Source organism: Oxyura jamaicensis, chromosome 5 (assembly GCF_011077185.1).
Source record: "Oxyura jamaicensis isolate SHBP4307 breed ruddy duck chromosome 5, BPBGC_Ojam_1.0, whole genome shotgun sequence".
Lineage (NCBI taxonomy): Eukaryota > Metazoa > Chordata > Aves > Anseriformes > Anatidae > Oxyura > Oxyura jamaicensis.
The window spans coordinates 54,312,310-54,328,936 of record NC_048897.1 but is presented as its reverse complement, the minus strand read 5'-3'; the positions used below and the strand labels follow the sequence as shown (position 1 = coordinate 54,328,936).

Sequence of the window (16,627 nt, the reverse complement as noted above, 5' to 3'; positions counted from 1 at the left end):
AAGCTGGGGCTGCCATGTGCCCCACTCCCACCCCATTGCTGTTTAGGGGAGCAGCTGCAGACTCAAAGCAAAAGTGTCGTTGAGACCAAAGGAGCTGAGATCCTTACGCCACTGGCCTGCCTTAGGCCAGGGGGTGTCCAGAGCGCCTGCAGAAAGGGCTTCCTCACCCAGCCCAGTGTGGTGGGACACTTGCAAGCACATGCACAGCTTCTGCTCCCCGGGGCATTGCTCCCCAGGACCTGCCTCGCCTGGGGTCGGCCATGGCTGTGTCACCATGCCGGCTGTGCGGGACCAGGCAGCTGGAGGTGGCCGAGGGTGCTGGAGAGGGCAGGCAGCCCTGGCAGTTGGCTCTGAAGGGGGAGTCTTCACACTCTTGAAGCTTGCTCTTGACGCTTTCCTGTCATCCCTTCTCCAGCAGTGAAATCACCCACCGCCCATTCGTGGGGCGCCAGCTCCATGTTCTCTCTGTGTCTGTCCCGTGCTTGGCACAGGCCCTCATCGCGGATCACCAGAAGCTGAAGCCTCCGTCGCCCCCGTTGGGGCTGTCAGCAGCTTGTCCCCCCGTCCTGAGCTGCCCATGGCTGCGGCCCTGCCGAGCCTCCTGTGCCATTGCGCACCGAGCAGCCGGGCAAGCGCTCGCCCCTGCCCCAGCAGCTGCCCCCAGTCCCTGTGCCAGCTCCGCAGCGGGGCAGAGTGGGGCTGTTCCCGTGGCCTTGCTCCAACAGTAGTTTGTTAAGTAAGGCCATGGCTAATTGTCTTGGTGTACATTAATGGCCTGGGCAGTGCAAAGAGTTTCTGAGGTTTAGCTGAGGTCCAGCGCAGGGATAGGCTGTGTGTCGGTGCCCTGGCAGGATGGGACAGCATAGGGCGCCTGGTGAAGACGTGGTTGGTGTTGGTGTGTTTGGCAATAACCCCCTGAAGGGGCAGGAGACCACCGGCCTCGTGGCTCTGTCAGCAGGAGGGGCAGCAGCGGCAGCCCCGGGGCCTGGCTGTGGGCAGTGCCGATGTGGTGGTGGCTCCCGGACACGGTGCAGGTCTCAGGTGAAAAGCCAGCTGTAGGAGGGATCTGTGCTTGCTTCCACTCCAGTCAAACTGAGGCAGCACTTCATTTGCATTGCCATCTGCACCGAGAGTGATGGAGGGCTGCTGGCACAATGTGTTTCACTGGCTCAGTTAGTCAGAAGAAGGCTGGGAACTGGGAGGCTGCTTGAAGCTGCACTTGCTCTCAGATAAGTTGTCCATGAAAGCAGCTGTAGGAGGTGGAAATGGTTAGACCAAGGGTTAGGTCCCGTCTGGTACAGGAGGCGAGTGACCCAGGAGTTACGGAGGGCAAAGCGGGTACCTGCGGGGCTGGCCAGCGGCAGCAGCTTTGCTGGGGGCTGCGCAGCATAGGGAAGAGGGTCACTGCAGGTAGGCTGTAAGTTTGCATTTGCTTATGTCGTCGTTTTGTTTGTAACAGTCTTTCCAAACTTGTCATCTGAAGTTTTACCCTCTGCTTTACTTAAATGTACCTTGCTGACTTTGTTTTAATCCTGCGTAGTTGTGAAAATGAACTTGGCTGAATCTGAGAAACGCTGAGCGCATTACTTTAATCACAGCTACAAATCTAAATGAGCTGTATTGTATTAGCAAATCTAAATGAGTATGGTGTTCCCAAGCCAGGATTGTTTGGGGACCTCAGCAGTCAGGCCATGGATGCTGCTAAGCTGCAAAGTTCATTTTGAATCTGTGTGCGCCAGATCCGGGCTAAAAGAGAAAATCCTGCCTGGAATGGGTGGGCGGCTGCGGCGGTTGCTCAGGGAGGTGGATCCTCAGTGGGCTCGGGGTGTTGTACGAGGTGGGTTATTTCTGCAGAGCTTCCTTAGCCCATGGTCAGTGTCAGAACTGTCCTTTAGTTCTGTTTGCAACGGCACAACAACCCCGATGTACAATGCTGACACAAGAGGTACAAAATTTAACCCACAAAATATATTTAAACACTGCCCTGGAGGTTTGCTTTCTGTTACAATTAATGCAAAAATTATCCCCAACAGAGTGCAAAAGGTTTCGTTCTGAAGTTTTACAGTTTCTGACAAGAGCAGGCTGCCTCCCGTGAGGTTAACGGAAAGGGGAAACAAATTTAATTGGTGCATTTATAGCCCAGGAACAGCCAGTTTCCACTGGAAGAGTCCCGTATAAATTGGTGCCACATTGGATTGTATAGCGAGCAAATTGCACTCTCAGCTGGCTGTAAAAAGTAAATTTGTTTTTATATCCTTTTCCAGTTGTCAGATAAATAGCAGTTCTCTTCAGCAAACGTTGCTGGTGCGTGGCAGCACAGCGGACGTGCTGGCAGGTGCCAGGAGCTGGGCTCCCCTGCTCGGAGCCACCCTCTGCCGGGTCCCACGGGAGGAAAGCCCAGGGTCCGGCAGGGCGGCGGGGAGCACTGGGAGCGAGTACAGTGTGCCTGAAGCTGGCAGCACGCTGAGCACGAATAACTTCACTCATCAGGAGGCCATATGTTTGGAGATTTCACTGGGGGTTTTGGGATGGTTCCCAACACTGCAATAACAATAGGCCCTGCCTTCAGTGGCATTTCCAGTTTTGAACTTAAGTCTGACAGTTAAATACTTCTTCTTTAATTTTATGTTATTTTCCTTAATGAGGGCTTACTGATTATAGTCAGTAGTCATGAGAAATATTAGCAAAAGAGAAAAAAAAGTAGTGCTGAAAGGCAGGTTTTAGGGACTGGTATTTTCACTTACCCTTTCTGCAGCTTAGGTCTGCATGGCAGCGTGGATTGATTGTAGATAGACAACAGGAGATGTAATTATTGTTGTAATATTAAATACCTTTAAATATCCCTGAAGATTCAAGACCCCTGCGTATGGTTAGCTGTGAAACTTTATTCTACATTATTTTTGTTAGTACACTTCTAGGATGATGATGTGTCTGAATAACGTGATCTGTGTATGAATTGTTTTAGCAATCCCAAAGGAAGCTGACTGCTTCATTTCCATTGTGGAGTCCTGTTGAAGGCAGTTGCTTACGACTGAGCAGTTTTTCTCCTCAAACTCATACGTATTGCTCAGCAGGACTGTGGTTCTGCCCACACTTCTCACTTTTGGCAGGGAGGCATACCTGGGAATATACCACTGTCTGCATCCACCAGCGGGTACTGAGGTGAATGTGCTGTGACAAAGGGGTGCTCAGAAACTGGTAGCGTAGCACTTGTGGAGTTTTTAGCAGAGTCACTGATCGATGATTTCATTTAATTTGTGTGGGCACGGTTGTTATCTTCCTTGTTTTCATACTTTGTGAAGATCTAGCAATGTAAAAGATAAGGCTAATTGAACTGTCAGGGTTTCTGGGATAAGAGGGCGGCACTGCTGTGGCATCAGGGAAAACAGCGATACTCTAAAATTAGCCCATGTTCCACTTTTATTAAGATCGCTGTTGGTTTTCTTTTCTTTCCCTGTTATTTTTGTTTGTTTGTTTGTTTGTTTGCTTGCTTTATTCAGATTTTTTTTTTTTTTGAATGACATAAAATTAGCTCCTTCTGGGTTTATTCTGAAAATAGCATTAAGAGTTTAAATGTTCAGTAGAAATGGTTATAAACTTATTGAATGATTTAGAGGCCACTGAGAATTTTAGCTTAGCACGTAAAGCACACATGAAACATCCCTTCTTTCCAATATGCAAATGGCATTATCACAAAGTGGCTCTAGATCATGAGGTCAAGAGCATCTTTGAAAGTTCGGTGACTGCTTTGCAAGTCTGCATATGAGCTCTAGCTGGAGGGGCTCAAATGGCACCACTGCTGCAACGTGTGGTGCCACCAACTGCTTCCAAACTGCTTTGTCATTTGCATATAAATGTGTACATGCCTGTATATATATGTCTGTATCCATACGTATAAAAATCTCAGTTGTTCTTCTGGAAGGTACTGTAGAAGCTCTTATGTCAAGGTACGGACAATTATAAAGACATCTGGTAGTAAGATGAGAAAGAAAGACTGTTAGATGAACCTCAGTTTCATGATTTAACCATAGATGGCTTGTCTTTATTTTTTTTTATGATCTTACTTGCTGATCTTGGGAGCATTAACAGCCATTTCTTCTTCTTTACAGGCTTGTGATCCTAATCTACAATGGAAAAACTGCTTTTGTTTCTGCTGTTCATTGGCATAGCAGTGAGAGCTCAGATCTGCCCAAAGCGCTGTGTCTGTCAGATTTTGTCTCCGAACCTTGCGACCCTTTGTGCCAAGAAAGGGCTCTTATTTGTTCCACCAAACATTGACAGGAGGACCGTGGAATTAAGGCTGGCAGACAACTTTGTTACAAATATTAAAAGGAAAGACTTTGCCAATATGACCAGCCTTGTGGACCTGACGTTGTCCAGGAATACAATAAGTTTTATCACACCTCATGCATTTGCTGACTTGCGCAATTTGCGGGCTTTGCATCTGAACAGCAACCGATTGACTAAGATCACCAATGACATGTTCAGTGGACTCTCCAATCTTCATCACTTGATACTTAACAACAACCAGCTGACTCTAATTTCTTCCACAGCTTTTGATGATGTTTTAGCTCTTGAGGAATTGGATTTGTCTTACAACAATCTGGAAACCATCCCCTGGGATGCCGTGGAGAAGATGGTTAGTTTGCACACTCTCAGTCTAGACCACAATATGATTGACCATATTCCTAAAGGGACCTTCTCCCACCTCCACAAGATGACCAGGTTAGATGTCACATCTAACAAACTGCAGAAGCTACCGCCTGATCCTCTCTTCCAGAGAGCTCAGGTACTGGCAACCTCAGGAATTATCAGCCCCTCTACTTTTGCGTTAAGCTTTGGTGGAAACCCTTTGCATTGCAACTGTGAGCTTTTGTGGCTGAGGCGTCTTTCCAGGGAAGACGACCTGGAGACATGTGCTTCTCCCCAGCTCTTGTCTGGCCGGTACTTCTGGTCAATCCCTGAGGAGGAGTTCCTGTGCGAGCCTCCCCTCATTACCAGGCACACCCATGAGCTGAGGGTGCTGGAGGGCCAAAGGGCAGCTCTGAGGTGCAAGGCCCGGGGGGATCCAGAACCAGCAATTCATTGGATTTCACCTGAGGGCAAACTTATTTCTAATGCAACGAGGTCTGTGGTGTACGACAACGGGACGCTCGACATCCTTATAACGACGGTGAAGGACACGGGCTCTTTCACCTGCATTGCTTCCAACCCAGCTGGGGAAGCCACACAGACGGTAGACCTGCACATAATTAAACTCCCTCACTTGCTGAACAGTACTAACCACATCCACGAGCCTGACCCTGGCTCCTCGGATATCTCTACATCCACCAAGTCAGGCTCTAATGCGAGCAGCAGCAATGGGGATACTAAAGTCAGTCAAGACAAGAAGGTGGTTGTCGCTGAAGCAACATCGTCTACTGCTCTGCTGAAATTCAATTTTCAAAGAAACATACCTGGAATACGCATGTTCCAGATCCAGTACAACGGTACTTACGATGACTCCCTTGTTTACAGGTAAGGCAGAGCCTGCCCGGCCCGGCCCAGCCCGTGCCCAGGGCCCCCTGACGAGCTGGGTGCTCCCCGCTCCTCCAGCGGGCGGCGGGGTGAGCCTGCTGGAGGAGTAATGTGGTGCTCAGCTCGCAGATAGGGCAATTGCTCTGAGAGCTGTTATTTTCGGTAACACAAACGGACCTCTAATCCTCTAAAGTAATCTGATTAGCAAAAGGATTGTAAAGTTAGATGAGCTAAGTGGCTGTTAACACTCTCAGTTTTATGAAAACACAGGGAAAACACTGCCCGTAAATGCGTTCCTGTGAGCGCGCCCTGGCTGCTGTGGCAGTGCCCGTGCAGGAGCAGTGTGGGGATGTGCTGTGCACCCTGGGTGGATTTGTTCTGAGTCTCGGCTGTAACACTCACACCTTTCAAAACTCTGTTTTCCTTAATTCCATCTATGTTTTCACTATGGTCTTTCTCAAGAGGGGCGCTGCCGAGCAGAGCCGTGCAGGGGGAGCGTGGCGGTGCCTGCTGCCGCACCAGAGCCAAGGAGCGTGGGGAGGCTGGACAGGCGGGACGGGAGGACCGAGGCCCCAGTGGGGTCGGCGTGGCTGGGGGCTCCGGCAGGTGGGCTGGGAGGTGGCTCTGGGTCTTCCGGGTCTGTTGACTACAATTTCCTCGTCCCCTAGAATGATACCTCCCACGAGCAAAACCTTTCTGGTCAACAACCTGGCTGCTGGGACTGTGTACGACCTGTGCGTCTTGGCCATCTACGATGACGGGATCACCTCGCTGACTGCCACCCGCGTCGTGGGGTGCACGCAGTTCACCACCGAGCAGGATTATGTGCGCTGCCATTTCATGCAGTCCCAGTTCCTGGGTGGGACCATGATTATCATCATTGGTGGGATCATCGTGGCCTCCGTGCTCGTGTTCATCATCATCCTCATGATCCGCTACAAGGTGTGCAACAACAACGGGCAGCAGAAGGCCACCAAGGTCAGCAACGTGTACTCGCAGACGAACGGGGCTCAGATGCAGGGCTGCGGTGGGGTGCTGTCCCAGTCCGTGTCCAAGCAGGCTGTCGGGCACGAGGAGGGCATCCAGTGCTGCAAGGCTGCCAGCGACGGCGCCGCCCCCTCGCCGGAGAACGTCTCCGGCCAGGACGCCACCACCACTACCTCCGCTTTGCCTCACGCGTGGACTTCCAGCGCTTCTGCCCCCCAGAAGCAGAAGCGGAAGCCGGGGCCAAAGCCAGGCAGCGAGCCGCAGAGTGAAGCTGTCACGAATATCGAGTCCCAAAACACTAACAGAAATAACTCCACTGCTCTGCAGCTAGCTAGCCGTCCCCCCGACTCTGACAAAGGGGCCCCCACGTACAAAAGAGCACAATCCAAGCCAAGTAAGTTTCTCACTTTGCCGGCCGCCACGTCCAGAGCCAAGCGCAGGCTGTCGCTGGGCGGGGAGCTGCTGCAGTGCCGCTGCCACCTGGACGCCCCGGGCGCGGGCGGACTGTGCTCCAGGCGCAGCCTCTCTATGAACGGGATGCTGACCCAGGCAGACCGCTCTGACGGGGAGAGTGGAAAAGCAACTTTCTCGAGTTCTGAGTGGATATTGGAAAGCACTGTGTGACCTGCCTTTTGTTTTAGTTTTTTTTTAAGTTTAATTTTTATTTCGGTGAAAAACAAAACACCAAACGTTGTGTGAAACTCCATCTCCTAGGGAATTGGATTTGGAAGTCCACTGTTGTCTCGCTGATTAACGGCTTGTTCATGCGGGGTTCTCTATAAGCCACCCAGTGCACACAGGGTTTTATTTAGTTTCCATTTTGTTTTATTTAATATCAAAACTGAAGGCCACATTGCGAGATTAAAAAAAAATAAAAAAAAATAAGGGGTGAAAAAAGCATGATACAGCACCAGTGCCTTCCCTACTCTAGGACTGGCTTCCTGGTTCTGCAGTAGCAGAAAACAAAAGAGAGAGTTTTCACAGAAAAAGCCTTTTATAAAGGAAATGAAATTTCCTCCAAGCTAACAAATAACCACTTCTGGATCAATCAGTAAAATATTTTTTAAAATGGTCAGACTGTATATTTCTTTTCCGTGACAATGGTGTTGCCTTTGTTTTTAGGCAGATGCTGTACAGAAACAACAACATTGTGTTGTTATCTTGTGTAAAATAAAATACTCACTCGGTACACCCAGCCGGCCTCACGGTATCTGCCCGCCCGCAGCCCTGCCTGGGGTGCGGACAAGGAGGAGAAGGAGGAGGAGGAGGAGGAGTGGGACAGGGGAGCACTGGGGCAAGGGTCCCCCTCTGTCCAGAGCCGGGGTATCAGTGCCAAAGCTGGGAAAACTGCTGCCTTTCAGCAGCAGCGCTCAGGGCCAATACCTGGCCAGCTGCTCCCAGCTCGTGTGAAGCTTGGTTTGCTGCATGGGAACTGAATTTGTCGAGCTCCAGCGAGAGCGCTGGCAGCTCGCATGGCGGGGAGCAGCCCCGAGTGGAGCAGGTGGTGCAGGGGCTGTGTGCCGCTGCGGGAGGGCAGCAGCGGGCTCTGGAGCCGCTCGGGGAGCGCCGAGGGCCGGGGTGGTGCTGGCGATCTGGTCTGTTCTGGGCCTTTGGGGCCCGGCCCCTCTAAGCACTACAGTTTGCATCAGGCCTCGATGTAAAGACAAGCATATGGCAATAAGTGGCAACAGTTGAAACATGCACATTGTGAGGATGACAAATGTGCTGCTGCTGCTCTGCTCAGTCTGAAGAAAAAATTACAATTACTATTAATTAAACTCGTAAGGTCATTGTGTTTAAATCAAAGACAGCTTAACTGAGCAATTTCAGTGCATTCTCAGATGCTAAATACTGGTTTTAATATAGGCTTTGTGACCATTAAAGCGATACAATAGTTAAATTTTATACCCCCTGTGCTTGTGCTTGAAGGAAATACAACCCAAGCAGATGCTTGAAGATGTCCTGGCTCTACGCCAGCGCATCCATGCAGCAGGTCAGCCCTGGGGCTGTCGTGGAAAGGGGGCTTCTCCTCGTAGTCCTCTGGGACCCTGCTGCTGAGGTGCTACAGCTCTGCCCTGCGGCGTGCAAAACCTTCTGTGGGCCTTGGCTGCAGCGTGCCGCTCCCTGCTTTGGCTGTCCGGGAAGCGTGGATCCTGGGTGGGGGTGGTGTAAAGCACATGAAAAGAAGAGGCTGTTTCTTTTTTAGAAAGCCCTTTCTCTTCTTTGGAAGTGCAGAGACCAGAAAGGAAACGAAGCCTCAAAATTAGAATACCCGTTTCCTGCTGGAAAAGCTAAAAACATCCCTCCAAATTTCTCTGGAAGATCACGTTCTTCTAGAGGGGATGTATGCACATAAATTAGCTAGTAAAACTGTGCACCACCAGAGATAGTGATATATTTGTCAAAGTGATGGTAGTTTGAAAATGAAGGCATTGTCAAGGATGGGAAAAATGAGTACTTAAGTGCTCCATTGAGGAGCTGGATCTCTGCAGGCAGTACCTTCACTCTATGCTTGGGTAAGGAGACAGCTCTAAAGGTTTTCTGCTGAGGTGCTTGTTTTAATTGTGCGTTTTAAAAACATCAAATGAAAATGCTTTATATGTTGTCTAAAATGGGACGTGTGTCTAATGTTTTGTGAAGGTGCTAAAATATTAATAGCTTCTGGGGGCTTAGGGGGCTTTATTTTTATATTTTTAATTTTTTACTCTAAGGAATCGATTTTCTAAACACTGAAGCTGAGTATTCTGTCCACAGTGCATTTGTATAAGCAGCTTAGAAGGACCATATGTCACCGTGTTTGATTTAATTCTGCACTAATATTGCAGGAACAGGTAGACCTGGAAAGCTGAGGTTTCTTCTCATGCAGCTTTCTCTCTTCGTCAGAGACGAGTATCCACTGGGTATGCACTGTGCCACTGCCACTGTAGTAAATGTACAGCAGGACATTTCATTTTATTTGGGCTTTATTCCACAGAAAGCCATGCCAAGGAGGAAATTCTGTCCTTTCTGTTCTGCACAACCAGAGGCTGCCAACAGCTAGAGGCAGAAAAAGTGCTGAGATATTGCTTGATCAGAAGAATAACATTTACGTATGTTTGTTCAATGACGTTCTGGAAAATTTTCTAGTTCTTCGGAAACAAAATTGTGCGTTTAATGACTCCAAGCCAGGAGTAGTACCCTACTGTAGGTACTTGGTGCCGGCACGCTGGCAGGCCCTGGGAGCTCGGGGTGCTGGTGGTGTGCTGAGACTCACACGGGTCCGGTGTGCTGGGCCCTGCTCCTGGCTGAGCTCTGCCGGCCTGGGGCTGTGCAGGGGGTGTGCGGCACCGAAAGCAGCAGGCGGAACCGTGCTGCTCCGGGTACCACCTGGCCTGCAGGTCAGCTGCCTTTTAATGATGCTTCTTGAAAATAGGTTTTACTCCTACTAACATTTCTGGCACATACTTCCTCTTACATCTTTCTAAATAATACACTCGTAATCCCTTTTCCAGAGCATGGTTGTTCTGTTAAAGAGGTCTGGTACAAATAGTGTTTGGCTGGAGAAGCAGGGTTTTGTTGGGTAAAAGTTTGTTGTGTTAGCTTTTCTTTCTGTTCTGCTTTCTGCTTATGTTTTGGACATGTTCTTGACAGTGAATATATGGTACTGCTCAGCTCTGGGTGCAAATGTGGCTTTATTTCTGGCAACGTGTCCTGGTTTGCTTGAAGCCCCCCCCTCAGGCAGCCGTGCAGCCCTGCGGTAGATAACAAGGTGAACGGGGAGGCTGTGGCTCCCAGCTGGGTGCCTGGCAGAGGTCCGGCAGGCGGCCGGGGGCGCAGAGCCCCAGCAGGCGATGCCCGCGGAGGGCTGCGGGGGTCGTGCCTGCCCAGTGCCACCCTGCCCTGTGCTGCTGGTGCTGGCGGCCGCCACATGGCTGCAGGGACATGTCCCCTGGTCGTTGTGCAGATCGTGAGATCATGCTGGGGACAGTGGGAGGCAGTGTCAGGGCCCGTCCCCGCACACTCCCACGGCGCTGCTCTGCCAGCGTCCCCGTGGCCGTGCCTGGTGTGTGGTGCAGTGCCAGCGCCTGTCCCAGCGGGTCTCCCGCGGCTGGTGCTGCACCCAGCAGAGCTGCTGGAGGCTGGAGCTGTGCTCTACAGAGCAGAGCTGGTCGCATTTTCCCAGAGGGCTGCTGGTTGCTGCCTCGTGCTCGCACGTTGTGGTCCTGAGTAACCCGAGCCAGCTGCGCGCCTGCCAAGCAGCACAAGGCAGCTGATCGATGCCGAGCTCTGATGGGTGACAGTCCTGCAGGGCTGGCAGTCCGTGGGTCCTGCTGCAGCCTGCTGTCCCTGTGCCCACTGCTCACGTGTCCTTCAAAAAGCACAGCGTTGCTCTTCCTGCGTGTCCTGTAAAACCAGCACCCAGAGCCACAGCAGGCACTGTGCAGGGAGAGGCAGTGGGTTCTGCCCCCGGTGATTGATCCAACAAGCAAAAGTAATGGTCACGGTTGTTATCACTTACTATTGCTTCTCTTCTTGTTAATTGGGAGAAACTGGAACCTCAGAGGTACTGCTTGCAGAGTGGCAACATTTGTCAACCTCGCAATATCTCCAGAAAATTTACTGTCCTGTTCTTTGAAGGCACTGCTTGTAACAAGTGATGTTCTCTTGCTCTCCTAAAGCAACGATAACAACAGTACCAGAACGGCACAATGCCTTTCCCATGGTAACTTAGTAAGTAATTTTAAGGTAGGTCAAAGTTCTGGTTTTAAAAAACAAAACAAAACAAAACACAACACAGCAAAATCAATAGGGTCCTGCTTACTGAAGACACGTCTCCAGTCTTTTGCAAATGTCTTTCTGCACGCCTTCTGGTTCAGCACTGCCTGTGACACCAAAACGCTGATTGCCTCTGTAGCTGTGGGCTGTGGCAGCATCTCCTTTCCTCTGTGCCCATGTGCAAGTGTGCGCTTTTGTCACAGGTGTGGTGCACTGGGTGCGTACCATCATTTTAAAGGAAAATGGTCTTACTGCACACAGGAAAACTTTCCCTGTACACAGCTAATATTAACAGCTAGAGCCTAGCAGTGTTTTGCAGGGAAAGCCTCGTCCCCGTGGCAGTGGCTGTGTTACCTCTCCCACTGTGGGGTGCCCAGCCCCCCCTTGGGGCGGTGCTCCCGGTGCCCCCGGTAAGCAGCACCCCTCTGAGCCCGCGCCCCCTGCAAGTCCGTGGTGCTCACTGCTGCGCCTCCCCAGGGCTGCCGTGTCCCTTGGGGCACCGGGGCGGAGAGGGGACAGCAGCACTGACCGTCCCACGAGGGCTGCATTAGGCACGTGTGCTTTGGTGTCCGATGAAGTCAATGCCGCGAAGTGTGAAGAGCAAATGTGCCATATCCTGAGTTGCTCTTTGAGTGTGGCTGTGGCCTTGCTTTCACAGCAACGCAGGGGTCTGTGAAGCAAAAGTGTGCAGATTAGTGGGGCTGAAACTGAATGGGTTAAAGCATTACAACCTGGCATCAGTAATACAAGACCAAGGAAAGGCAAATCCTACTGATCTTGCTGATAGTATGCTTTTAATACAATTGATTTATTCACAAGAGCCAGGCGTGAAGGCTGCTGCTTTAGCAAGAAGGAAGCTTAGCTTGCAAGGAAAGAAACCAAAAAAGAAAAAAGCAAACATAGCAAATTGCTGGCTGCAGAGAGACCACGAGTTTGAAGCTTTGTCTCTGTGGCTTTTGTTGTGCTGGAACAAGCCCTGTCCCCCTCAGGCCGTTCAAAGTTGGTATTAAATTGATATCAACTTCCCAATTTATAGAAATTAATTGGTAACAATTGTTATCAATTGGAAAACTGGGAACAAGTCCGTGTGCCTACCTTGATGCCACAATGTGTGTCTCCCAGGGGAAGCCTGGTCAGTGCTGGGTGGCACCTCTGGAGGGGCTACCCCTTGCCCCAGCTCACAGAGCCCACAGGAGGGCGGCCACATGCTGGAGACAGGAGAGCAGAGGAGGGGATGCATTTCCCTGCTTTTTTCCCCCTGGTCTGTAGCTAGAGCAGCACAGGTCAGGAGTGTGTCCCTGGCACCACTGGCGCACTGGGAGCTGCTGCCCTCCTGCACGTGCAGCACGTGCGTGCCGGTGGGGCTGCCCGAGCCCGTGGGGGCTACTGGGGGCAGCTTTTAGCATGGGAATAGTCACAGCATGTCCCGGCCTGATGTGGAGCCTCACGGACACTCCTTCACTAAACTCCTGGCTTTGCCCTGAAGCTGCTTTCTGGGCTGGCTCAGCACAGCTGCCTAGCTGTCCAGGGCTGTGCCATGGGGGCCCATTTCCTCTGTCATGTTGAAGCTGCCCTTTAAGGGTGACTTCTGCTGGCGCTGGAGCCCTGTGAGACACCGGGTGAGCCCACAAGGCACAGCATTGCTGCGGCCGGGAGGAGCCACAGGGACACCTCGGAGCAGCTTTGGTCTCCCAGCATCACCGGGGATTTTGTGTGCAAGCCATGCCGTCTCTTCTGCACAGGAAATTTCACTGGGAGAGGACAATGAGAAGGAAGATGAAGGGTTCTGGCACCAGCCCTCTCCTCCCCCGTGCTTCTTTGGGTGGGATGGTGGTGGGCAGCACAACCTTCCTGCGGGGTCATTGGGCAGGGAGCTCCCCCGGCCCCGGTGCTTGGCTTCACGCAGCTGGGAGAGCTGTGACCCGCAGCAAGCCAAGGGTGGACTGAAAGCAGGGCGCCTGGCTGGCAGGAGGGTGCTGCAGCCTGGCGTTCCCGAAGGTAAGTGAGGCTGCGGGGCTGGCAGGCAGCGGGGCCGGAGCCCTGCCCCGCGCAGCAGTGGCCTCCCCGAGGAGCAGGGGTCCCTGTGCCGCCTGCTCTCCCTGCGGCGCACACGGGGCGGTTGCTCAGTGACGGGCACTTACAGACCTGCACGTTTTCCACACAGTGACATCTTCAATTGCATGTACACCTTGCAAGGGCCAGTGCTGGACACGTGCCCATCCACTGCTTTCTTTTGGTGTTTTCACTTTTCTGCAAACTTCTGAATCTATACCGAGAGCTGAAATCCCTGGTGTAGAAAAGGGCTTCGCCTCAGAGAAGGCAAAAGCCAATCTAGAAAATGGAAAATGCTCTGATTCTGGAACAATGGTCTTTACCTGGTATTTGCTTTGTGTGGGCGTTGTTTGTTCGTTCATTTGCCTTTTGCAGCAAGGGGCCAGCCAGCACTGCTGCTGCAGCCGGGCGAAAGGCCCGATCCTGCGCTTTGTCCCCTCACTGTCTCTGTTCTGTCTCTTTGCACAGAAGCTGACCCGAAGGATGCCTGCCCTCCTCCGCTCCCTGAGAATGTTGCCACCGACGTTTATACTCGGCAGAAAACAATACGATTCCATCGCAGTGAAGATTGATGTGTTGAACTGTGCTCACTCCCGTCAAAACTCTTACTTGAAGCTGCGGCCGAAGCCAAGAGGCCGTGGAGGTTGGCTGTGTCGGATAAACTTTCTTCCCCAGTTCACAGATTCCCCATCTCCCATCTGCCACATTAAGTCTAAATACCTTTTTTTCTGGTGTCTGAGGTTTTTATAAAACTAATGATGAAAAGTTTGGTGGCAACAGCTGCAGTACCGGTCATGTTAAATGTTGCCAGTGGTGAGTTCACAAACTGTAAACATGGTAGCTTATATCACCCTAACGAATAAATGTTTTACTACGACGGAGCTGGCATGTGGGTTGATTCGGAGGGCAGTGCCCGGGGCCGCGACACCTCCTGTGTGCGGGTGCTGCTGCCCCGTGCCCGTGGCCCCGAGCGCGGTGTGGGGCCGGTGCTGTGGTGCTGCCGGTGCCCGCGGTGCGGGTGGGACACTGCCCGTGCCTCTGCCCCCGGTCTCCTCGGGAAGAGCCACCTGGGTCTGGCCCACCCCGGGGCTGGGAGTGGGGAGGGGAGCCCCTCCTGCCCCTGGGCACCACCAAAACCCTGCCATGGCACCAGTGTCTCTCTCCTCTGGACAGGGCCCTGGCGGTGCGGCCGTGTTCAGGCGCCCCGTGCTCCTGCAGCACCAGCCGTGGGCGTGCTGCCATGGGCGTGCTGCCAGTCCTGTGTCAGGGCAGCCCTCGGGGGGCTGGGGACTGCGGGGGCTGCAGATGCCTGTGGCTGTGCCAGCCCCTTCGGCACGCTCTGGTCCAGCACAACACTGAGACTTTCCATCATGGCTTGCTTTTCAAACAAGAGGAAAGGTTTTACTTTTCTTCTTCCTTATCAAGAATTATTTATGGCTTCCAGATATAATTGTATCTTTAGCAAAAAATGCAGTGAATCAACCATAACTTCTAAAGAACAGCCAGTGTGTTGCCGGTGGGGCTGGCTGCATGGACGGTAGGTGCTGGTGCTGCCCAAGCACTGTGGCCCTGTCCCATCCCCGGAGCTCCCGGGGCTCCGTGGCAGGGACTGCTCCCAGGGACAGCTGCTGATGCCCTGTGCAGACGGCACACCATCCGAGGGGCTCACCTGGGCTTTGCAGCACCCACAGGGACAACCACATCTCCCTGGCTCAAGTGTGAGCTGACCTGGGAGCATCAGCAGCCGCTGGGCACCTGCTGAGGCTGCCTGGAGGTGGCAAAAGCACAGAAAGCACAGAAAGCACAGAGCCGGGCCGCGGAGCTGCACGGGGCGAGCGGCGGGGGCACAGGCTCACCCGGGCTGGCCGGGGCCTGGCACTCCAGGCTGAGTGTGTGCAGGAGGCATGGGGCTGGTCTGGCCCCGCAGACCCTGGGGATGAATGGTCAGGGCTTTGTCCAGTGCACTAGAATGCCAGATGGACATTTAAAGAGGAAAAATCAATTATGATCAGGAATTGGACTCAATGCTCTTACTTTCATGAAGCATGACTTAGGATCTTTCTGGCACTGCACATAGACTGGATTTTACTTGGATTATAATAACAGCACATATTGCTCTCCCCTTTCCTTACTGCATAGTGTAATTGGGTTTTGAATTCAGGAAAAGGATGAGCCCAAAATAAACTACTTTTCAAAAAAATGTTTGGTGGAATCCGAGTCCATGAAATCACCACAGCTCTGACTGCAGACCCCACTGACTTCCCTGGTGAAGTTAGAGGACGACTGGCCTTTCTCGGAGGAAGCAGATGACATCCAGGTCCGTGAAACAGCCAAGCAGCGTGAAACCATGATTCAGAGATGGGGCTATAAGAAGAAATGAGAGGTTGTTTCTTCCTTTTGACATTCTGCATTAGGCTGTGCAGCTGCTGAAACCTTATTAAACCAACAAGCTCCAAATTCTTCCTGCAAAGACCGCATCAGCTCTCAGGATTTCATTTCACATTAATACCATGTTATTACCCTCAGTCAATGGCTCCAATTTCAAGCTTTCACGCACATAGCAGAGCTGTTTTTCCCTTGCTGATTACCTTTTATGTCCTTTTAATTAATTGTCAAGGTAAGTTCCACCTGTCAGCTCAATGTTAGTTAGAAATCCAGATTTCACTGTGGTCAGATTTGCTGAAGTTGTGAATCAGATTTTGCAAAAAAACCCTGCAATATCTGAAGAGTAGAGCTGAGCTTGCCACCTGCACACTGTCATTAACAGTCCTGTTGGTGGGCAAGCAGTGGGGGACTGCTTTAGCTTGGATAGTTTAATAGCATTTCATCCATACATTAAGAGATTAGAGCAATATCAACAAGCAAAAATGACTTGTTAAAGAAAAACAGAATTTGGATACTTACTGGAGAATCATGCCAGTCTTCTCTGTTGATGAAGCTAGAGATAATTCTGGCCCACTAGCAGCATTTTCTTAGCCCCCGGTGGGTGCTGCACCAACCAACAATGCATGTGCCAGCATTGCCACCTCGGTGGCAGCAGCCCTCGGCCAGGTTCCGCCAGCTTGGGGCCGGGCAGCGCTCAGTGGGCAGCAGCTCGCCGCTACCCCTGGTGCTCACCGAAGTAGGTGAATGGATTAACACTGGGAAGTGCTTTTCTTAACAGGTTGAGGAAGCTCAGGACAACACTTCTGTAGGTGACAAGGAGGCAGTGGGAACCGGTGGAGAGAAAGACAGACACAGATGCAGCCCCCCAGGGCGCACCAGTGGTGGAGGCTGTGGGCAGCCCAGGTGCTGGCAGCATGACCAGCGGCACCTC

General features: G+C 51.9%; 1 protein-coding gene across 3 annotated transcripts; it reads left to right on the top strand.

Moving 5' to 3' along the window:
• The first annotated feature begins 4,077 nt into the window (after nt 1-4,077).
• LRFN5 (leucine rich repeat and fibronectin type III domain containing 5) lies at nt 4,078-14,192 on the top strand. 3 transcript variants are annotated; one of them, XM_035328015.1, is made up of 4 exons: nt 4,079-5,517; nt 6,186-6,898; nt 11,163-11,229; nt 13,780-13,869. In XM_035328015.1, the coding sequence occupies exons 1-3, from the start codon at nt 4,130-4,132 to the stop codon at nt 11,213-11,215; spliced, it is 2,154 nt and encodes a 717-aa protein (XP_035183906.1). In that variant the 5' UTR covers nt 4,079-4,129; the 3' UTR covers nt 11,216-11,229; nt 13,780-13,869. The 3 variants fall into 3 exon arrangements, with proteins under 3 accessions (XP_035183904.1, XP_035183906.1, XP_035183905.1); XM_035328014.1 differs by lacking the exon at nt 11,163-11,229 and having other exon boundaries at nt 4,080-5,517; nt 13,780-14,192; XM_035328013.1 differs by lacking the exons at nt 11,163-11,229; nt 13,780-13,869 and having other exon boundaries at nt 4,078-5,517; nt 6,186-7,699.
• The last annotated feature ends 2,435 nt before the right edge of the window (nt 14,193-16,627 follow it).